General features: G+C 30.5%; 4 protein-coding genes and 3 non-coding genes across 10 annotated transcripts; 6 read left to right on the forward strand and 1 right to left on the reverse strand.

Moving 5' to 3' along the window:
- The first annotated feature begins 4,413 nt into the window (after positions 1 to 4,413).
- On the forward strand, positions 4,414 to 6,346 carry LOC137822896 (large ribosomal subunit protein eL32z). The gene is made up of 3 exons (XM_068627918.1): positions 4,414 to 4,573; positions 5,689 to 5,870; positions 5,979 to 6,346. The coding sequence occupies exons 1-3, from the start codon at positions 4,484 to 4,486 to the stop codon at positions 6,106 to 6,108; spliced, it is 402 nt and encodes a 133-aa protein (XP_068484019.1). The 5' UTR covers positions 4,414 to 4,483; the 3' UTR covers positions 6,109 to 6,346.
- LOC137823253 (small nucleolar RNA U31b) lies at positions 4,708 to 4,789 on the forward strand. The gene has a single exon (XR_011083106.1). It is a non-coding gene; the product is annotated as a small nucleolar RNA U31b (small nucleolar RNA).
- Positions 5,006 to 5,084, forward strand: LOC137823236 (small nucleolar RNA Z195/SNORD33/SNORD32 family). The gene has a single exon (XR_011083089.1). It is a non-coding gene; the product is annotated as a small nucleolar RNA Z195/SNORD33/SNORD32 family (small nucleolar RNA).
- On the forward strand, positions 5,230 to 5,312 carry LOC137823237 (small nucleolar RNA Z196/R39/R59 family). Its single transcript, XR_011083090.1, has one exon. It is a non-coding gene; the product is annotated as a small nucleolar RNA Z196/R39/R59 family (small nucleolar RNA).
- Positions 6,347 to 7,575: 1,229 nt separating the features above from the next.
- On the forward strand, positions 7,576 to 9,220 carry LOC137822895 (membrane protein PM19L-like). The gene is made up of 4 exons (XM_068627917.1): positions 7,576 to 7,809; positions 8,097 to 8,316; positions 8,630 to 8,675; positions 8,913 to 9,220. The coding sequence occupies exons 1-4, from the start codon at positions 7,683 to 7,685 to the stop codon at positions 9,000 to 9,002; spliced, it is 483 nt and encodes a 160-aa protein (XP_068484018.1). The 5' UTR covers positions 7,576 to 7,682; the 3' UTR covers positions 9,003 to 9,220.
- A 749-nt stretch (positions 9,221 to 9,969) lies between these two features.
- Positions 9,970 to 15,461, reverse strand: LOC137822893 (uncharacterized). 4 transcript variants are annotated; one of them, XR_011083020.1, is made up of 5 exons: positions 14,999 to 15,386; positions 13,952 to 14,748; positions 13,710 to 13,808; positions 11,942 to 12,022; positions 9,970 to 10,210 (listed from the first exon to the last, which is right to left on the reverse strand). XR_011083020.1 is itself a non-coding variant. In XM_068627915.1 (4 exons), the coding sequence occupies exons 1-3, from the start codon at positions 15,090 to 15,092 to the stop codon at positions 13,716 to 13,718; spliced, it is 984 nt and encodes a 327-aa protein (XP_068484016.1). In that variant the 5' UTR covers positions 15,093 to 15,461; the 3' UTR covers positions 9,970 to 10,210; positions 13,710 to 13,715. The 4 variants fall into 4 exon arrangements, 2 of the variants coding, with proteins under 2 accessions (XP_068484016.1, XP_068484017.1); XR_011083021.1 differs by having other exon boundaries at positions 9,970 to 10,284; positions 14,999 to 15,339; XM_068627915.1 differs by lacking the exon at positions 11,942 to 12,022 and having other exon boundaries at positions 14,999 to 15,461.
- Positions 15,462 to 19,753: 4,292 nt separating this feature from the next.
- Positions 19,754 to 21,722, forward strand: LOC137822403 (nuclear matrix constituent protein 1a-like). The gene is made up of 2 exons (XM_068627290.1): positions 19,754 to 20,129; positions 20,761 to 21,722. Exons 1-2 carry the CDS (start codon positions 19,754 to 19,756, stop codon positions 21,720 to 21,722), a joined length of 1,338 nt encoding a protein of 445 aa, XP_068483391.1.
- The last annotated feature ends 1,777 nt before the right edge of the window (positions 21,723 to 23,499 follow it).

Genomic DNA, 23,499 nt, shown 5'->3' on the forward strand with positions numbered 1-23,499 from the left:
GTAACAATTTTTTTCTTTTCGATTTTATATATAAAAAAAAAGTTTTCTTTGGAAAAAAAAAGTTTTCTTTGAAAAAAAAAAGTGCTAACATATTGTTGGATCAAGTACTTGGCTTAAAAACTACAAGTAATAGTTAAAGTGTAATTTTTTTTCTAAGAGCATAATAGTCAGAGTGTCATGATTCAAATTACTTAACTTTTGTCATAGAGTAATTGATATTAGAAGTGTCAATGAAGTGAGAAATAAAAGCTAAATTTGTAGAGTAGGATTACAATTAGCAAGAAGACATCAATTTTACTAAGTTTTGCTCTATAGTTGCACGTCTTGAAGAAATAAGGATTTTATTTGTCTTTGTTGTTTTTAAAATATCAAACTTCAAATTGATGTTAAAAGTGATTTCTTAAATGGTTTCAACAAAGAAAAAAAAAATTGTAAAGAAAATTGAATTATGTGTTTAGTTTAAAAAAAAAAGGCTTTGTATGTCCTTAAACAAATTAGAGTTTGGTATGACAAACTAAGCAATTTTCTACTTGAAAATGATTTGTTAAAAGGAAAGGTTGATACAACCTTATTTTGAAAACAATGCAACAATAATTTCATTATTGTACAAATTTATGTAAATGATATCACTATTTGTGGTACTAATAAAAGCTTGTGCAGAGACTTTTCAAGTTAATGTAGTGAGAGTTTAAGATAAGTATAATGTGAAAACTCAAATTCTTCATAGGGCTTCGAATTTATAAGATAAGCAGGAAAAGAGCATTGTTATCCACCAGCAAAAGTGCATTAAAGTAATGTTGAAGAAGTTTAACATGTCAGATGCAAAGCCTATGAAGACTCTTATGCACACGTCTACTCCTTTAAAAGTGGTAAGAAAAGTATATTAGACGATCTATTGAGACATGATTAGTTCATTATTTTATCTTACTGCTAGTAGATCTTTCAATACCTTGTAGGGTCCATTAATTTGTGTTTGTGTTATAAGAAAAATGAAATCTTCATATTATTAGGATGTTATAACACAAGTGGAGCCTATTTGATTTCTTGGTCTAGCAAAAAATAAAATTTCATTCTATTCACCATAGAGACGAAGTACATGTTAGTTGTTGCTCATATCTCCTTTGGGTAAAATATCAAGTGGAAGATTACTCCAATTTTGAAAATAATATACTAGTATATTGTGACAACGGTAGTACAATCAACCTATCTAAGAACCATATCCAACATTCAAAGGTCAAGTATATTGAAGTAAGATATCATTCCATTCGTAATTATCTTTAAAAAAATGTTTTTGAACTCAAGTTTGTTAAGACAATCATTAATGGGTTAATATTTTCACAATGGTTTTCCCAATAAAACACTTTAATTTCATTAGAGAAAATTTATATATGAATATTTTACTGATGCCACCTAACTAAACAATGTGATTGTCTATGTAATACTAATATATTTGTTGACTCTATACAGTTAAAAATTATCATACGACAGTCATCAAACATAATAAATGAACTTCTATAAATAAGAAGACAATTGCTAAACCCATACGAAGAAGATAGTTTCAGCTTAAGGGAAGATTGCATTCTTCATCCTTTAATGTTAACTCATATTTTGATGGTCTTTAAGAGGGAGAAGATATGAAGTTTACAAAAAATTCTAGAAAGATAAAGTTTTGATGAAAAACACTTCAAGGGAAAGGAGAATAGAAGAAATTCAACAAAAATATTAAATAAGCTATAGGGAGCTTAGTTAAAGACTCATCAAAGTTAAAAAAAATGATGTTTGTTTAATGTTTTGTTTGGATTAGGGAGTGGAAAGAAAAGAGTGTATTTGAGATGAATTGAAGGAAAAATGTAAAGAAAGTTAAGGTGTTTGAATTAAGGTAAATAGAATGAAAATTATGGGGAAAATTTATAAAAATTTGTGAATGATGTGATGGGTGTGATTGAAATTATATATTTTTTAATTAATAAAAATGTAAGTTTACAAATTTATCCTTATATTTAAAAATGGTTGAATTTTTTGATATATTTATTTATAAATTATAATTATTTTTAATTAAAATATTATTTAAATATTTATAATTATAAATATTTGATAAAAACTTATTTTTATATTAAATAACATTATTATTTTATCTTTACTTTTTTTAATTAATATAATTATTATATAAATTTATTTTTTAATTATTAAACAATATTTTTTTTTATTATAATTATTATTTATAATTTATTATATATAATATGATTAATTATGTTTTTTATAATAATTATTTTTTATAATGTTTATATTTTTTATATTTAAATTATAATTATATTTTAAATAAAAATAAAAATAATTTAAGTTTAAAATAAAAAGGGTAAAAATGTAAATTAAAATTTATATATATATATATATATATATATATATATATAACTTTCTTTGCACAGTTGCGAAGAAAGTTTTACGTGAAAAAAAAAATCGATTTATGTGTTTTTTTTTTATTAACTGGATTTCTTCACTTTTCATTGCAAATAGTATTTCTCTGTCTTTCTTCGTCTGGAAACAAACGCAGTCTAAAGGAGAACAAACAAGAAGAAGACAAGGATGAATACTCTTATTTACTTTGTTTCTTCTACTCCTTGCTTCTTTTTATATTTCTTGAAAATTGGTTTATGAAAATTTGATATGATGAAACTATTTTTTTTTTTTTTTGGAAATTATATGTTTAAATTAGACTTTATTGTTTTAAGCATTATAAAAAATGGGGAGATTGTTAGATCAAAATTTAACATACCATTTTATTTGGTTTTGATTTTGTACTTAAATAACAAAGTGTGAAACATATATTTATGATTATAAAGTTCTCACAAACATAAGTGTCTTATTTATCCTGATAGACCCAAATAGTATGGTTGAACAAACACAAGTGATTTGATTAAGTTCTTTGTCCGATAAGTTTTTAATTGGACAAATTATAAGCATACTTCGTGATAAGCCTGAAATATTCATGGTACATATTAAAGACTTATAAATACTTATTCTTGTTGTTGAACGGATGTTCGACTTTTAATTTTTCTTAATATATCTACTTCAAAATCTATTGATTCTCACAAATAACTTTTAAAAAAAGGTGGAATGTGAAGGCAAGCGTATGAGGACATGCATGCGATGTTGAAGTTTGAAGGGCACTTCAAGGGGATGCTTTTTCATGGAGTATTAAGCACTATGTGATTCAGGAAGAGGATAACCATGGAGTTGGAGCTATATCACTAGTATGAAACATGAAGCATTTATGATGCGGACTTCCAAAGGCAAACACAAGGGATTTCATCTTTTCATTATAACTTTTCTTAAAAAGGATACTGCAATATCTAAAATAACATTTTTCAATTAATTATATATTAACATAAATATTTCTTATAAATTTTAATGATGTAAAAACTAACCCTTCTTATATATATAATTAAAAATACTGATATTACCGACAATGAAGATGAATATTCTTTGTTTGTGGTATACGTAATCACAATAGAGAAAGTGAGATTATGATAACTCTAATTATAAATGAAAAAAAAGATTCAAGCGTAAAAGAGAGAAAAACAGAAAAAGAAAAAATACAAAGAAAATTCTTATTCACTTCTATATTAGAGAATAAAATACATGGTGTATATATAAGAAAAAGACTAACACTTATCCAAAATAGAAAGGAAAAATTGAATCAAAGAAACAAAATTTAATAACTTAAAACAGAAAAACTAAATATTTAACTATTAAGTTGATGAAATTATAATATTTACATTTAGTGCATATACCCAAGAATATAGCAAATGAAGTTCATACTTTTAAACAATTAAAACATTTAAATGTATTAATAGCGTAAGTTTTTATATCATTATAAATTTATACTAATTAATTTAATTTTTTTATTATATTAATTTTAATTAATTGATAATATATAAAAAAATAGTACTGCAATTAGAATTAGCCTTGAAAGATTTTCCTAAGGATTCAAAGGAATTTCATAAGTAAAATTCTTCCTATACCCAATTTTTTAAACTTAATTTGCACCCTACACGTTTCTAAATTTACAAAAATATCCTTTATTTTAAAAATGAAAATTTAGAATTAGGAAAAATACAAAAAATTTAGAATAAATTATTGCGTTCTAGAAATTAAAAAAATGCAAAAAATATATTTTAAAAATAATAATTCGAAAACAAATTCTAAAAAGGAGGTCAAAAAATATATTTTTATTTCTATACATTTTTATTCAAGGGTATGTTTGACATTTAACTTGAAAATTGGATGCAGGTTCAAATGATAAGATACAAATTTGATAAGGTACAAAAGTAATTCTCATTCAGCCCAATATGTAATAAATATGAAGGAGGTCATGGCCCAAAACACAAACCAAAAACCCTAGCCCATCTTAATCTTAATGTTATATATAAACGTTGAGAAGCAGGTTTCGCTGGTAGGAAAACCCTAATTGAGGTAAGTGAAAATGGCGGTACCATTGCTCTCGAAGAAGGTCGTGAAGAAGCGCGTGAAGAGGTTCATACGCCCCCAAAGCGATCGCAAGATCTCCGTCAAGGTTAGTCAGTGGTACCTGTCCTCATTTTACGTTTTTTTTATTATGTGAATGTATCTTATTTTTGCCTCTTCTTTTGATTTTGAAGTGTGTGGGTGAAGTTCATTACATTTATGATTTTTTAGTTTTGTTTGGGTTGAAATGATGATGGTTATTGTCGCCCCAGTCTTAATTTGCACCACACGGTGTAAGATGGTGAATGACATTCTTATCTGATCCCCTGTTTTTCAAATTTAGTTTATTAGGTTTAGGTTTTTACCGATTTTCAAGTTCGCGAATGTCTTCGTTTAGATGTGATGGGGATTTGAGTATGTTTTGCTCCCTAGTCTTGCTTGAGTTATGTTGATAAAGTAATGATTTTGTTTTGTTTTGTCTGAAGCGCTGTCTCTGTGCAATGTCTCTTATTTAAGTTTAATTAGTATATTTTTAAATGCAATGAGATATGATGATATTTATCCATCAGTTCTGCAATATGAATGATGATCCTTAATCATGCACTACCATCTGATCTCTTGCATCTTTTGTTTATTATATCTCTGTTATTTTTCATTTTATTCATTTTAAGGATGCTTTTATACTTTTTCAGGCCAGGCTTACCTAAACCTGATAGTTTTTCCCCAAATGACTGTTGTATTTTTACTTTAGAGCCTATTATGTTCTGCAATCTGTGATGAATTTTTATTAATGCTCTGATTGATCAGTGATTATTATACTAAATCACCATCTTTCGGCTGAGATTGCAGTATGGTATTCTACTGTATGACTTTGTTCAGGTTTATATAACTATTTGTTTTTCTGTTCCCCTTTTCTTTTTTATTTTTGAATTTCCTATTTTGTTAGAAAACTAGAGTTTTTGTATAAATTTCATTCATGGGCATATCTAGCTACCTATTATAAGCCTTCACTTGCTTTTTCCTTGTAAATTTTTTTAAACAATGTTAGTTAGGGTTCAGTAAAACTTTCTTGATAAATTAATGAGAATTTTTCTTGTCCTGTTTTTCATTTTCTTGTGCTAGCATGCTCTGTGTAGGTTTAGGTAATCTTGTTGATACAGATGTTAAAATATTTGAAAATGGTTTGTTATGTTTAACAATGTTTCAAATTTTTTGTATTAACAGCCAAGCTGGCGTAGACCCAAGGGTATTGACTCTCGTGTCAGGAGGAAGTTCAAAGGATGTGCTTTGATGCCCAACATTGGTTATGCTTCAGACAAGAAAACTCGCCATTATCTTCCAAATGGTTTCAAGAAATTTGTTGTGCACAATGCGAAAGACCTTGAGCTTCTCATGATGCATAACAGGTCAGGAATTTAATTTTCATTTCTTTTCATTGGATGAATGCTTTCTTAAGGTGCGCATTGTACACATCGGCTGAATGTTCTGTTTTTTTTATGTTAACGTTATTTCAGGACTTACTGTGCTGAGATTGCTCACAATGTATCCACAAGGAAGAGGAAGGACATTGTTGAGAGAGCTGCCCAGCTTGATGTAGTTGTGACAAACAAAACTGCCAGACTACGCAGCCAGGAAGATGAATAGATCCCAATGTCGGGGAGACGATTTTATGTTTTGTAGTGAGCTTTGGTTGACACCCTTATTAGTAGATTTTGATTTATTTATGCTATTTCCATTGTCAAAACCATTAGTAGGTTTTGATTGCTTTTTGCTATTTTCATTGTCAAAACCTTGCTGCAATGTCATACGTTTGTTATGTCGCGTAATGTTTACTGTTAAAAATTATTTTACCCAATTGAGTTAATATTTGGTTCTAGTTAAAGTCAATTGTTTATTTTGAGGAAGCATTTTGTTGTGCCATAATCAACAAAGTGGAGTTTTCGTTGCCCACAATTGCTAAACTGATGGTATATTCATCAAAATATGATGATAGATGTCTGAATGAAGTGTTTTGCTAACCAGCAATATCAAAACTTTTATTTAGTGAAACTCCAGATTTTATCTTCTGTTTGATATTGATTGCTTGATGTTGTGGTTAAATAGTGACATGAATCAAGATTTATATTTACGTACATTTTGATTTAGTTCTATTGTAATTTAAATCCTTTGCTAGGTTATGACAATCAGAAATAACTGGTACAAAACGGTGGTATTTATCTCACGTGTATCTTCTGAGTCCTTCCTTTCAAGTGTTTAGAAACTCAAATTCTAATCATTTTTTCGACAATGATGAAGCAAAATGATAAGTTTTGTCATTAGATATTTTTTCTAAACAGTGGCAGCTGGAAAAAAAATTCCCTCATTCTTCATGATACCTGTGGCTTTCCAAACGTAGTATAGTTTGTTTGCTAATTTTCATGATAAATAAGTATGAAATAGTATGCAATTTTTTTAAAATTTTAATAAATCTCTTTTATTTTGTTTTAAAAGTAATTGCATATTAAGGAAGCGTATTTGTGTATAAAATAAATGGAGTTTATTTATGTATAAAATAAACAGTTGGATAAACACGTAAAAGATAAAAATATTTTCTTAAATAATAAATTATTTAAAGAAAATGAAGACAAGTAGTAAACCTACACACAAATTAATCTTATAAACCTTTGAAAGAAATGTACAATCTCTAGTAAACCTACACACAAATTAATCTTATATACCTTTAAAAGAAATGTACAATCTCAAATCTTTGTACTAGTGTATTTTACATGAATGTAAGATGATATATGATAAAGGGAAATATGTGAATGGATGTTATTGATTGTAAGTGTTTTGAAGAGGATAGGGACCAATGATTGCAATAATTTGCCAGTGAGAGGAGTCCTGAAAAGGCAAAGAATATGACTTGCCTAGGAAAAGGAACAACTAGGCCCTTTAACAAGGTACCAATACTAAAAATAAACTAAAAAATGAAGCAAGTAAGAATCAGGATGAGGCATATTTGCTCTTGCCTTGAATTTGAAGCATGAGGTCCTTTCTAAGTAGCAGCCTTAGCAAGTAAAGAACCAAACCTTTCATCTACTTCTCCCATATATAAGACCCTCCCTCACTTGCACATAACACATCCATCTCCTAAGTTTCAGGCTTTGAGAACCTTTTAGCCTTTCTGTTTGTTCCTTCCAAGCAGCTTTTTTACTTGTCTAAAATACCTTAGTACTTAGATGGCTAACGACCAATTGAAGCCCATTGCCACCCTCCTTTTGGGGCTCAACTTCTGCATGTATGTCATAGTTTTAGGCATTGGTGGATGGGCCATGAACAGAGCCATTGATCAGGGCTTTGAAATAGGTAAAATGTCCAATCTTTCCTTAGTAGAAGCCCTTCCATTCTGTGTAATCTTTGCATTGAACAAATAACTTCTCTTTTATGTAAACAGCATCGAATCATAAATTGCTATGTATGTATGGTTTTTGATAATATTCTCTTTATAACTCGTATCTGTCATGGTTTCTGACTAGTTGTCAGTATAAACTTTTCACGCAGGAAATGCACAGTAATAACTAGTATTTTTGTAGTAATGTGTTTGTGAATGGTTGTTGAGCCCTGTAATAATATTATTGTGTACTTGCATGCAGGTCCAGGATTAGATCTACCTGCTCATTTTTCACCCATAAGCTTCCCAATGGGAAATGCTGCAACTGGATTCTTTGTGACATTTGCTTTGATTGCTGGAGTTGCTGGTGTTGGATCATTAATTTCAGGTGTCAACCATGTCCGTTCATGGACTTCTGAGAGCTTACCATCTGCAGCTTCAGTGGCTTCCATTGCATGGGCTCTTACTGTTCTTGCCATGGGGTAATCCCTTTCTCCAACTTCACAATCTAACCAAAAATAACACCATATACCATTCGGATTTTGCAGTTAATACATTTCTCTAGCAGTATCAATATTATTTTAGTCTTGTATAAATCTGTTGATATTATCTAAATCTCTAAACAACTACACTAGTTGTTTAATTTTTTATTCATAGAGCTAAATTTGAAGACTAATTTATGTCTATTATTCTTTGACTGATATAGCCACCATCAAAAATAATTTTGCTTTGCATTCATAAATTAACTTTGTTTTGTATCATAGTTACTGATATCACTAACATATAATTTTGCAGTTTTGCCTGCAAAGAGATTCAACTTAACGTCAGAAATTCTCGCCTGGTAAGATTAAAAAAATTCCATTATTTACTGTCATTTTGTTATGCTGGATAGTTCAGATTTTAAATTTTACCATCTGCAAAAAGTAACTGAGTAATAAAATATGTTTATAATTTTTTATATAAGGCTAATTAATCTCTTTGGTCCATTATTCTAATTCTGTTAAATATTTTATAGTCTTATATTTTTATAGAGTAATTTCCTTCACTGAAAAAGCCTTGAAATGTCAAACATTTGCAGAAAACAATGGAGGCTTTTATGATTATCCTTTCGGCTACACAGCTTTTCTATATAGCTGCAATCCATGGTGCTGCTGCAAACAGTAGATAAATTTTATAGTATTTATGTGAAGTTGTTATGATTCTCATTGTTTATTTATTTATTTATTTATTTTTCTTCCTTCTTCTTTTTCTTAATTACCTCTGATTTTTTTTTCAACGTAGTTACAAACTGGTGTGATTTATTAATTACATGAATGGATTTGTATTGAGTAAGAATAAGTTGTGTTTAAAAGTATTAACAATAACACTTTCTGTACCATTTTTCTATTTGCTTTCTATTTTTCTTGAATGTTCCTAGTCACAAAGGATGAACCAACAAGGGTTAAAACTCTTCATTAACCAAAAATGTTTTTACTTAATGCATTTTCTTCCTCCATCTTCTCCCCATCTCAATAGCTATGATGAATTTTGTTTGATAATATATTATAAATGTATTGATTTTAGAATATTATAATTATTTCTTTAACAGTAATTTACATATTAATTAATCCAGTAGAACTTTTTAAAACTATATTTTGAATTTCAGCTTATAAACTTCACAATCTGAAATGTATTTTGTATACCGCTAGATTACATGCAGAATACAATTTTAAATTGATTAAGTTAATTAGAATATAGTTTGAAATTCACTATTAAAGAAATATAATTTCAAATTGATTATTAAGTATTAGGAGCACCAGTTTTTATAATTACCTAATAACTCAATTTATAATTAGACTTCGAGATTGACTGCATTACCTTCTAATTCGATTTACAATTAAGAGTTAATTGGAAGGAAATTTGATCGAATTATGAATATTCCATCTAAATGAATTTAGATGACGAAAATCGATATACCTAAACATATATCATAACATTAATTAATTTGGATAGGTATTATTTTTATTATTATTTGGGATGTAAATTTTTTTCATTATCAGTATATCAAAATCTTATAAATCTTTATTACTTACATGGTAGAAAAGAGGGAGATAAGTCTAAAAGAAGAATAATATGATTGCTGAGTTATAAAAATGTAGTTTGAAAAGTTTCAAGCACTTGGGTATATTGAGCTGGAACTGTTGCTAACACAATTACTTACTACTACAACAAACTTTTGATGATGATCTCATGAATTATTATGTAGTTGGGTCTCTGCCCATTATTCTTTGGAAAATCTTAACAACACATCTACATTCAAATATCACAAAAATTCTCAACCAAGTCCTAAGTTTTCACAAGTCTGATTCATCAGATGAGATCCCCGTGCTTGTATTTCTGCAAGAGAAGCAATTGCTCAATGTTGTCAACAAAAACTGTGTCTGATTTCAAAATGTGTGCTGATAAAAGTCCTTCAAAACAAATAGAGCACTCTCTTTAAACAGAATATATGCAAACAATTCTTCTAAGTGAATCCTACACTCTCAATTCTTTAAATTCACTCTACCAAGATTAATGAAAAATAAGTAACAGAAGGTTAAAATAATAAATCAATAAATAATCTTTTTTTTCCCAGTATGAGACTCCAAATTCACCTACTCAATCATGCTATAAATGCAAGTAAGGACTGAATTAGCAAAAAATTGTTGGATAAATTCCATAAATAAATGTTATGAATAAATTGCTTCTTTTATCAAAACACGTGAACAAAACCACTGGCCTCATGCCCAGAGAACTAGCAAGTCCATCATCAGCAAAAAGGGAATCTATGATTGCACCTAAAATATCCTAAAATTGTGAATCAGAAAAATTAGCTACAGCTAGTGAGAGTCAGAATTATATGTTCATGCTTGTGTTTCAAGAATCATATCATCCAAAAGACAAAACCATTACCAAGATTCTGGCTTCAGAATAGTAGACACGTTATTCTTTTCAGGAAGAATCATACCCTCCTTGTGCTACATTCTGATAGTAATCCAAATAATAACAAGGATTCTAGATTCAGAATAATCTGTCAAGCCTTCGAATGTAGTTTTGTACTTATTAGGCTCATACTCCAAAATTAATTTTCCAATGTAGCTAGGATCGTATATAGTTTTAAGTAGAATCCTAATTTTGTTAAATATTTGACAACAAATTGTCTTTTGATGTCACCACCTAACACTTATTTGAGTCCTTACTAGGGATGTCATGGAGTAGGTATGTGTTTAACTATATCCGTTCCTTCCCCAAAGTAAAAACTCATCCATACCCATCCGCCATACCTCACAAATATGGAATTTGTGAGTTTATGTCTCATCTTCGTCTCCGTTAGATAATGGATATACTTGTACCTATGCCCATACATACCTACCCAAATAATTATTTTTTGAGAAAAATAAAAATCAAAACAAAGGAAACATTATATCAAGAATTCAATACAAAAGGACACATTTTCTTCTTTCCAATGTCAAATAACAATGAAGAACTTATGATTGCATGAATTTTAAGATAGAGTACCAAATGAACTAAGGGTGGTTTAGAAATTGAAAACGGAGACGAAACGGATATGTACAAACTCATTTCCGTCTCCAATTTAAAAAGTCAGGTATTACTCATACTCGTCCGTATGGGTGGTCAATCAAGGTAGTTCCCATTAACATTAGGGTGGAATGGGTGGTTAATCCAGGTAGTTCCCATTAACATTGGGATGGACTTGGACATTTGAGTAGGGATTTATTTGTTATCCCTAGTCCTTATATTGCACAAGTTAAATAGACCAAAAAGAACTCACATTGGCTGAAAGTAAGAACAATATGCAGAACAATATGCCAATCTTGTAATCTTAAAAATATATCATAAAACCAATGTGTGTTATTTGCTAAGTTAAGCTTTTGGTATTGTTGGTTGAAGACAGAGTTAAAAAGGTTACCACCCCAAATTTCTAACAAAAAACTAATTCAGTGAGGAAAAAAAACTTTAACACAAGACAAGTGGTGGGTCTATATGCATTGTCCATGCTTCAAGCCCAAAGTGCTAGGCGAGACTGGGTATGTTAGAAATATAATATCAAATTGAATACTTTTTCACCTTGTAGCTTAAGCTTTTGAGATTGTTGGTTCATGACAGATAGCACGTAGAGAAAACCTACAGCAGGAATTAAAGCACAGTCTGGACAGAACAAAAAGTTCAAAATCATTATATTTTTTAAGAATCGAAAGCTGGAAAGGAAAAACAAAAAGGGAAGCTGCAGTGGAGTAAACAATTCCATTCATATTAGTGCGAGGCATGTGTACTTCCATCGAAAGAGATTTACACAAGTGTTCACAGCCCACACCAAAAACCTCTCGTTAAAAGCATTACAGGACAACACTAAAGACTGAATAATAGAGTGCAACAAGGTAACAACTATGTTTATTTCTGCGTTTGGAAATCAAGAGAAATCATAAAAAATTCCTAACACCAAGTATTGATTTCTTTTGACCAAACGCAGTTTAAGAGAGTGATAGCCTTCTGATATATCACAACTTCAATCTTCTAGTCGATTGAATTTGACAGGCACATCTTTACCTTCCCAAGGAATAAATAATGCCTTTGTCAATACAACTTAGACTCTAAGGTAGTGTTATTACAACTAGACCGGTTGTCAACCTGGTCATCGTACTGAGTCACTGATTGAACTGGTAGAGTCACTAATTGAACCGTAAAAACTGGTAAAAGATAAAAATTTATATGAATCATTAATCAGGTGTAGTAGTTACTTTTGTTTTAAGCACCCCTGAATCTGGGTTCAAATCCCTTAAGGCACAACATATTTGAATAGAGTTTGAATTTTCAAGTTTAAACTTTTCCAGGTGAAATTGCAATTTCCAAGTCACCGGTTATTTGCAGTTTGATCTAGCCGAGTCAATCAGGTGAATTGTAAATCAATCTGAAGAGCTGTCAAACTGGTCATGGATCGAGTTTCCAGTTAGACCAGTCAAATAGGCTGGTCCAATTTTAATAACACTATTCTGAGGTCAAAAAGTTCTTGGACAATTTCAAAATATCATTGATCAAGACGCGTAAAATTCGATCTTTACCAACCCAAACTTGAAATGGAATTTTATTACAAGACTGTGGTGAGTCTTGAGCAGATAGTTAGAGTCTTGAAATAACTTCTATTTAAGCAAATAATTTTGTCAGACTTCAAGCACAATTGGCCTTTCTGTGAGATATTAAATTACAAAATCTATTCTACAGCTTACTATAACATAATTTCAGGGCAAATAAATATTTAAACAGCTATTTCATTTTCTCTTCCTTAGCCCCAAAACATAAATGTTATTGACAGAATTAACTTATGAATGTGTGAACAAATTTGTGGGTCTCAAATTTACTCTCTATTTCCAAACCAAAAGCAACAAATTAAATGAAATTTTAAATCACCCAAACTTGCTTCCTGAATACATTATGATTCACTCTACTTTTCTTATATTGATTTTCAGTGGGCACAACTATGTCATCTTCTAATCTTGTCGTTGCATCCCATTAATGGATGAAACACATAACAAAAAAACAAGAATACAAGTCATGAATGAAAATAATAAAGAATAAAAGATGCCAAAGAAGAAGGCCATAATGAACTGAGCAATAATTGGAGAATACAACAAAACCAACGACCTAATCATTGAAAACATAAAAATAGAAAATGGAAGAAAATCGGACCAGTTAGGAACAATGTAACAGGGTAAGCAACTTAAACAATTGCGAACAAGTACAAGGAAGCACACACAGGCACACACACATGTATATATATGACGAGAAAATCTTATTCAAGCTTCAAAATATAATTTTCCAAGACAAAATAGTTCCCAACCTCAACTTATCTGTTGGAGCCAGACAGAACATCAAACAGTCCACAGCAACTCAACCAGGAAGTCTTTTGCATCACAGGTGGGACCGATGATACAAGAGGCTGCATATTGATTGATTCAGCAAACAAACAGATTTTATGTAATTGTCCAAAAAAAATATTATCACTAGCAAAAGTGTCTAATTAAACTGATACACACACACACGCATAAATATATAATACAAGCATGAGAAAGATGTAAGAACCTGATTTTCAGAGCTTTCTGGAGCATCAGAATCTTTAACATGTTCTGCACCAAGAGTAGATTCAGGGATAGGACTATCAGAAACTGATGCTGATACTTCATTGTCAAATTCCCTTGGCTTAGGTTCCTCCAAACTTAGTGTTCTGACATTCTGATCAGTGAGCGAATGCTCTTCATCCTCATTTTTCTTCACAGCAAGATCGTTTGCCTCTACTTGAGATCCATTTGATTTCTCTAATAAAGCATTATCATTATGAAAGGTTTGCCCCTCAGGTAGGGATGCCTCTGATTTAACTGGCTCATTAGAAGGTTCTGCAACCGAATCAGCAGTCTCCTCGACCAGTGCGTTATGAGTAACTGGCGTCAGTTTTGCATGCAAAGAATCTGTCGATTTAACCAACTCATCAAATGCAACTTTCTCATTTATCGAATCATGGGACTCATCCTTTGAGTTTTTCACAGTTCCGGTTTCATCACATGAACTATCAGTTTTTCCATTCCCATGATGGGATTCCTTGGCAGACTCAACACTCCCAGCGCTCACATCTTTGCTCTCAGAACTCTCCTCGGATTTCACATCCCACTCTATCACAACAACACCTTCTTGTCCTCCCTCAGTTTCACCGATCTTGGCTTCCAAATCCTTGGAAGCAGCAGCATCAGACGGTTGAGCAGCTGAAGGGTCCCTCTCCTCCTCCTCCTCCTCATTGAAAGCAAGATCATGGTCTCCATGTGAAGGTGAACCACCCTCACCACCATCGCTTCCTTTCTCATCCTGTGACTTCACCTCATCATTCCCTAACATTTGTCATTGAATCAATCAGTTTAACTACCATTATCAATCAAACAACCCCAATTACCCCTAAAACACTATCAATCATTAAATCCTTCAGTTACACAGTAAAAATCTAATCTTCAAGAAATTGAAGACAAATTAAAGATACCCATCTGCCCAAAATTAGCAAAAAAAACACCCAAAAATATCAGAAATTAAAAAGGGTAAACTTTGCATGCATAAAGTTGAGCAGTGCACAGTGAAAGACAGTACCTTGAGGGTTGGTGGTTGAAGGGTTGGTGTTAATTTCCGTTTCCTTTTCCTTCTTTTTCTTGGCAGCTTTCCTCTTCTTAGCACCTGATGGCATGATTGAGGGTAGATACTAAAATAGGGGCAGCCTCAAATGGAGGGATGTTGTCCCCTCACTCTCACTCTCTCTCTCTCTCTCTCTTACTTTTTTAGAGTGTGCAAAACAGAGATATGGAGGAGCTGTTGTAGAGACAAGTTGCATAAAAGAAGTAGGTAGGTTGTGGAAGGGGAAGAGGGAGAGAGATCTTGTTTTTATTTATTTTTTAATTACAAAAAAATAGATCTTGTGTTAGAAAATTGGTAATAGGAAAATGATGGTGTCTGAGAAGGGATATATCCTTCACTCTCTGCTGACACTTGGATTCTGTGACTCACAAACAAATGCAGATTCTATTAATTTCATTCGGATAAGGAAATATGCAGATCAATTACACATAATTCTTGTTGGTTATTATAATAATCATTTTAAAGGATGTATAAAAGTTAAACCCATAAAAAATACAATTTAATTATTTAAAGAGTGAGAATATAATTTAGTTTTTAAATATCTAAAATTTAAATTGATTATTGATATTATTATAATATAATAATAGTTCTTAATTTACAGTTAAATTGGTTTTCAAAAATATTTTTATGAAAAAATAGTGCTATAAAACCTGAAAATTAAATATAATTTCATGATTTTTTTTTACATATTTAGGAAAAAAATTAAATTTTCAAAGACTAAATTATGTGTCTTACATATTCAATGACTAAATTTATCATTTACAGTAGCAAATACTGATTTATCATATATGATAAATTGAGTTTAATTTTTTTTTATTAGGAAGGAAATTTTTTGTAATTAAGATAGTGAGGTTAAGTTTTATTAAGGAATATTAATAATAAGAATTTAGAGTTAATTAAGAAGAAAAGGACTTTATGTTGTTTGAAGAGGTAAGTGGGGGCAATCACGGATCCACATATAAATAAGTTGGGTAGCTATGTATATTCATTTTTTGTAACTAAAACTAAATATATTAAATTTTCAATATCTCTTAAATTTATATATTAACATGAAAAATTTATTGAATAATAATATTTATTATGAGATTATGTTGGAAGATTCAAAAATTTGGAATCTATTTGGAAATGAATGGGTAGTGGGATGTGAAAAATGGACCAGACATTATTTTCATTTTGTATTTAAAAACTTTATTTATTTTTGTATAATTTTGGTGAGAATGTGTGATTAAAGGAGATTGAGAGGTCTGCAATCTGCCAACTCAGTTGATGTATGATTCATGAGATACTGACATGTAACTCCTTGTTTTCATTTATACAAAAGTCGACAGATTTTTTATTATTTTTTTTTCGACAAAAGTCGACAGATATATTTTATTTTTTTATAATTAATTCATTTGTTTTTCTATCAATTTTACTTTTGTCATATTCTTAAAGATATTATATATATATATAAGTATTTCTTAGTTAAAAAAAATAACTTCTATGTTAAAAAAAATATGACGATGAAGGTGAGGAGAGATTTAATTAATATAGTAAAATAATGTTTTAATTAAATTTTAATTATTTTATAAATTTTGATATTTTTAATTAATTTTTCATTAAAGAATATTTTATTTAGTATTTGAAAATATTTTTATTTTTTCAGGTATTTTAATATTTTATTTTGTTATTAACGAAAAGTATCACTTATTTTTGTTTTTCTTCCTCCAACTAGTTGTTAAGTTTGTATTTTTTTTTTTCATTAACCTCTTTTAAGTTGTTTATTTTATATCAACTAGTTGATATGTGAGAATTTGAGAGAAAAGTGCGAAAAAAATGATTGTCTTTAGATTGATATATGTTAGAATGAATTTGTGAGAAAAATTTATTTAAGTTTGGGAATGATGTGATAATTGTGAGTATTTTGATTTTTTTTAAAGGTGTAAAATATAAGATACAAGTTTACATTTGTCTTTAAAAAGATAAAATAATAAAATATTAAGTACTTTTGTGTCGATTTAGATGATTAAATTATGTAAGTTATTTCCGATATCATTGAATAATTATTTTTGAAAAAAAAACATCAGTTATTTGATGAAAAATAATTTACATTGTAAAATTACAAATATATGTAAAATTTGTAAATTTTTATATAGAAATAAATAATTTAAATATTCATAAATTTAAAAATTATAATTAAAATTAATTTCATATTAAATGTAAATAGTATTATTATATTTATAATAATAATAATATAATTTGTTTATTATAAATAACTATATATTTTTGTATTAAAAATTTATTTTATTATTAATTTTATTAAAATATTTATGTTAGTTAAATTTATGTAATAATTAATATATGTAAAAATGACAAAATTGGAAAATTAAGAGGAGCTGACTCTTCCTGATCTTCTCTTCATTTCATGGGAAGATGATATTTACTGTTCACCGATATATCTTTCCCTTCTCTTTTAGTGCAAATCCCTGAATTCAAATGAGTGATATACCCTTAATCCCTACTCGTAAATAGTACATCACCGAAAACAAATAGGCAAAGAGAACGTGAGGTGATTAGAGAGAAAATGAGTAAGTTCACAGTTAAGTTGGAAATAAAAAATTGAGTGAAAGAAAATAAAATACCTAGAACTAAAAAAATATTTTGAACATTCAATAAAATATTTTTTTAATAGAAACCCAATTAAAACAACTTTTATGAATTATATAAACCTAAAATAATATATATTATTTAATTATATAGTTTATAAAAGAACACAAATATCTTTAAGAAAATTGACCAAGAAAGTATTTAAGAAATTTGTTAATGGTGAATTTGAGAGTTCAACTACCTTTTTTTTTTGTTTAGTATCACTTTTTGGTTTAAAATAAGTTAAAAAAAATCAATTTTATACTTAATTTTTTATTTTGTTGAATATGGTTCCAATTTTATTTAAAATGATTTCAATGTAGTCTGTTTGTTAGAGTGTCTTTGACATTATTAGATAGATGATGACTTGACATATATAGTTAAACACATGTAATTTAAAATACCTGTACTATGATAAAATTGGTGAATTGAGATTTTCTCCTTTATTTAGTTGTCTTGGATATCTTCTTTCATTTGTATAGTTGAAGATGTTATATTCTCTTTTTACTCAAACATTTTCTATTCTTCTTAGTTTTTCCTCCGATTTTCACATGTGTTCACATCAAAAATATTTTTTTTTCTCTCATTTTCCTACTTTTATTTTAATCTTAAAGTTTGTTGATGTTTTTTTACCATTTTTTCATGTTAAAATGGATGTTGCAAAATCAAATGATAATTTTTATCAAATATTACCTAAAAGATATTTGTCATAGAATCATACCAAACAAATTGTGTTTTCCATGTCTTAAAGCAACCATTATTAAGATACCACATAAACTTTTTGCTACAAGACAGATTTGTTAAAACGAATTTTGGATTTCCAATTTATATTATGTCCTTTTTGGTTAACAATCTCGTAGTTTCCTTTGGAAATCCAAACATATTTCTCATTGGAAGAGCTATATTATATTTGTCTTAAAGTTTTGTACTAACACCTTTTGTGTTCATCCTAGCAAATTAGTAGAAAAATCTAAATCATCATATACGTTCTTGATAAGACGCTATCTTTTTTAATAACACAATTATAATATTTTAATCCCTCTATTCATCTTAAGTAAAAAAAAACTTATTTAAAAAATACTTAATTAAATTATGAGTAATAATAAAGAATACTTAACGACATCAATATTGTAAATCTTTTATATATATATATTCTTACAACAGGGACCAAGAACACTCGAAGCAGGCTAACAAGATTAATTGTAAATCTTTCAATCTTGGGTTGGACTCTTTGTTTCTTCGTGGGCCGGCTACTCTGGACCTCTCCTCACGTTAGGTGCTCTCGGCTTCTCATTCTGCTAAGTGCTTCTCGGCTTCTCACTCGGCTGGGTGCTTCTTGGCTTCTCACTCGGCTGGGTGCTTCTCGGCTTCTCACTCGGCTGGGTGCTTCTCGGCTTCTCCTTTCCACAGATGGGGGGTGTACCTACAAGTCGCTCCGATGCCAAAGTCAAACGATATAATGTTCATCAGATAAAATTCACGCTTACCTTTTTCTTACTCTGAACTTCTATTTATAGGGTTTCTCTAATGGGCTTTCTCCTTTACCTTTAGACTTTCTTTCTACACCTTTTTATTATTTACACACCCCTCATGCAGGTTTTTATCTTAATTGGATTTCATTTTTATAATAATATTTATATTTTGTTTTATTCTTTTATGTATATCTTTTATGCTCTCGGTCTAAACACCTCTTGGTTACTTAGCATGTTATTCTCGGCCTAAACCTCTCGGTTTTAGCCTACCAGTACACTAGCCCCCAAGACAGAAATATTTTATTTAAGTTTAAACAAAAATATTTGTGTCTTAATATAATATAATAGTTTTGACATTTGATTTGATGTGATATGAAATGCTTTGGTTTTCGTGCTTTATTTTGCTGAGTTTAAATGACTTGACGTGAACTTGCTATTTTGACCATTAGATGATATATTTTTGAACGGTTTCATATGTTTTGCAACGTTTCAAATTCTAGGGTTTACTTTGGGTTATAAATAGGTTAGTCATTCAATCTTTTATGATTTTGTGTGAGCATTGTTGTTGTCGAGAAGGAAGTTTATTGTCGATCTCCATTTAGTTCTTGCAAAGGTAATGTCTCTTTCGAGTTCTTCTGCTACTGATGAGTACTCAAGCGCGGGTGGTGAATCAACTGGCCGAGTGGTTCGAGAAGAAGTTCATCCTGATTCGAAGTCGTCATCTGCTACTCCATCTTGTATGAATGATTCAAATGGAGCTCCTACTGTTGATGCTCCTCAAGAATTTGAAATTATTATGCCTCAGAGAAATCTTCGTCCAGGTTATCAGTGGGTTAATCCCAATGTCCGAGAGTTTTTCTCGAAGTATCGTTCTGCTAACGAACTTTGTAGCTTTCTTTCCCATTCTCAAATTTATTACTCTGATATTGACAATGATATCATTTCGTTTCGGCGTGTTGGGGATGTTGATAATGTTTGCCACGACCGAGAAGGTGATAGCTATGAATTTTTTTATTTTTATGCTTGCTTTTTTAGAGATCTTCATATTCGATTGCCTTTGAACAACTTTCAAATAGGCGTTCTTAATTTCCTTAATGTTTCTCCTACTCAGCTTCATCCTAATGGTTGGGCTGCGATGCAAGCGTTTAGTATTTTGTGTAAACTATTATCACTTTCTCCTAGTCCCTCTTCTTTTTTGTACTATTATAGTTCTCGGCCGGGTAAACGGCCGGGATGGTTATCCCTTATTAGCAAATCCAATGTGTGTTTTCTTAAGCCCTTTACGTCGTCATATAAGGATTTTAAGGGAAGTTTTTTCAAAATTCTGATAGAGCCAATAGGAAGAGAGTACTTTTTTAATGGAGATTCTCCAAAGTTTCCTCTATATTGGACGAGAGATCCCGTGAAGTTTAACTCGATATCTTTTCATTCGATGGGTGTGGCCGATCGTCATGTTATCGAAGTTTTTAGTCGCCTCTCGTACCAAATTCCCACTCGCGCCTTGTTACAGTTGTATACTTCATCAAATCCTCGAGAAGATCTTATTGGTACGTGGTTGTTCTACATTTTCTTGCTTTATAGGATGAGTTTTTTAACTTTGCTAAATTTTTTATTGATTTTCAGCTTTGATGGCAAGCACTAATCCGAAAGCTCGATCTTACTTTTCGAAATTGCTGAACAAGGTGGGTGATGTAACTCCCCGTCGTGAGAATGTGGTGAATCCTGTGGTGGAAGAAGTCGTGGAACCTGTTGTGAATGTTGAAGTGATTGAACCGACAAGTAATGTTGATGTTGCCGGTCCTTCGAAGAAGTCGAAAAAACGCGATAGGAGTAGCAAGAGGTCGCATTCGTCTTCTCGGCGTCATCGCCATGGTGAAAATGTTTCTTCCGAACCTCTTTCTGAAACGATATTTAGTGCTACAAGTAAATATGCAAAGTTTGTTCAAACGTCTTTTAGTGAATCGTCTTACAACATGCTGAAAACTATGAATGCTGCTTCATTGGCGGATTCTGTTATTGAATTATCGAGCAGAAATCTTTTGATTGGAAAGATGATGAAGGAGAAGAATGGGAACTGTGTGGCTTTATCTGAGTTTGACAAATTGAAGAATGATCTTGCTGAGTACAAAGAAAAAATGAGCTCTTTATCTTCGCAATTAGAAGAGATGAAAAAGCAGAAAAAGGAACAAGAAGCAGAAATAGAAGGTCTTGGAAAGGAAATTTCTGATTTGAAGAATGAGAACTTGAAATCTAGTAAAGAGAATGTTCAACTGTGTAAAGAAAATCAACTCTTGAACGAAAAGGTATCGGCGTTATCTTCTGCGAATGATTCTGACAAAAACACCATCAAACTTATGGATGTGGAGATAAATCAGCTGAGGACTAATGTTTTTGAAGCCGAAAGCTTTATTTTTGAACAACATAAGCTTGGTTTTGAGAAGGCTCTTCAACAAGCAAAATATTTTTACAAGATTCCTATTGATGAAGGGAATTTTGATGTTAAGAAGAATTTTTATAATGGTGAATTAGTTCCTGCTAATGAGATTCCGGATAATGATGTTGAAGATATCAATATCGAAAATTAAGGGGATATAGATGTTAATGTTTTGTTTATAGCTCTTCTCGGTTTACATGACGAGAGTGATTTGGTTTTGGAATGTTGATCTTATATATGTATGTTTGCATTCTTTATGTAATCTCTTTTTGGAATTTTATCAGATTTAAAGTTTACTGCTCCCCTTTTTAATTTGAGTTATTTTGTTTGTTATTTACTAGATATTATGTTATGCCTCTTGCTTTCGGCATTTCACTGAATGTTATCAAAACCTCTCGGTTTCGTCCTCTGGGTTTTCTAATAAACCTTTCGGTCGTATGCTATTGGGACTGTGCTTTCGGTTATTGTAGTTAAATGCTTTGAATGCAAAATTACAAATGCTTAACTATTGTTCTCGGTGCCTATATCCTTAAAGCAATAAGATTTCTGGTCGTTTTTTATTACCTTCAAGTAACAAGACTATCTTTCGGTTTTTATTATCTTAAAGTAATTACTACCTTTTGGTTTGTATTACTCTAAAGTAACAAGACTACCTTTCGGTTTTTATTACTTGAAAACCATAAAATTACTTTTCGGCTGTTATTACTTGAAAATCATAAAACTACTTTTCAGTTTTTATTTTACAGTGCAAAATGGAGGATTTCCCATTTAGTGCAATTATTAGGAGACTAACTAAAAACGTGGATCTATAATATCAAGTTGTGTACTTTACCCGTAATTTCATTAGTTGATAATTTTAGATAACCAACTATAGTTAACATGTCGAATTTTACCTCTCGGTTTTGGTTTTGGTTCTTAGTTAATCAAAATATAAGAACCGGCTTGGGACTTGAATTTTAATTTATTTTGGGTAGATCTAACTCTTTCCTTTAGTTTCCGAGGTTTGAAGCGTGAATAAGATCGTAATTAGACGTTTTGATCCTGTCGGTTTTTATCCATTCCTTGAAGATGTCTTGTGAGCAAGTTGAGACATGAAGGTAAAGATCGAAAATAATTATGTAAACAGTTTTTTCAGGAGGGATTTCACCTGAAGTGAAAGCATCCAGGACCGAAAAGAATTATGTAAACAATTTTTTCGGGAGGGATTTCACATGAAGTGAAAACATCCAAGACCGAAAAGAATGATGTAATTTTTTTCGGGAGGGATTTCACCTGAAGTGAAAGCATCCAAGATCGAAAAGAATTATGTAAATATTGTTTCGGGAGGGATTTCACCTGTAGTGAAAACATCCAAGGCCGAAAAGGAAAGGATGAAAGTCTAATAAGATGATGTTACTTGGTAATTCTTCTTGATTAGATGATAAGTATGCATACAAAAGTTTTTTGCTTACATCTTCTGTCTCAACTAAAATAGAACTTTAAATGACTTGCATTCCATGTATTTGGTATTACTTTTTCTTCTAGAGTTTCTAATCTATAGGCTCCATTGTGTAAATTTTCCATTATCCTGAATGGTCCTTCCCAATTGGATGCCAACTTTCCATGTCGTGGATCTTTTCGAGCATCAGTGCGCATTCTCCAGACCAAATCCCCTTCCTTAAAATCTCTTAACTTTACTTTTGCATTAAACCTCTTCATCTCTCTTCTTTTTACTGCTGCTTCCTTTATTTTTGCTCGTTCTCTAAGTTCTTCAATAAGATCAAGGTCAGTTCTTAAGCATTCATTGTTGATATTCCAATCTTCCATTTGCCTTCGTAATGTTGGTTCAGTAACTTCTACTGGTAACATTGCATCTGTTCCATATGTGAGATTGAATGGTGTTTCTCCAGTTGATGTTTGTGGTGTGCACCTGTATGCCCATAATATTT

The sequence above is a fragment of the Phaseolus vulgaris genome, chromosome 9, assembly GCF_000499845.2.
Source record: "Phaseolus vulgaris cultivar G19833 chromosome 9, P. vulgaris v2.0, whole genome shotgun sequence".
NCBI lineage: Eukaryota > Viridiplantae > Streptophyta > Magnoliopsida > Fabales > Fabaceae > Phaseolus > Phaseolus vulgaris.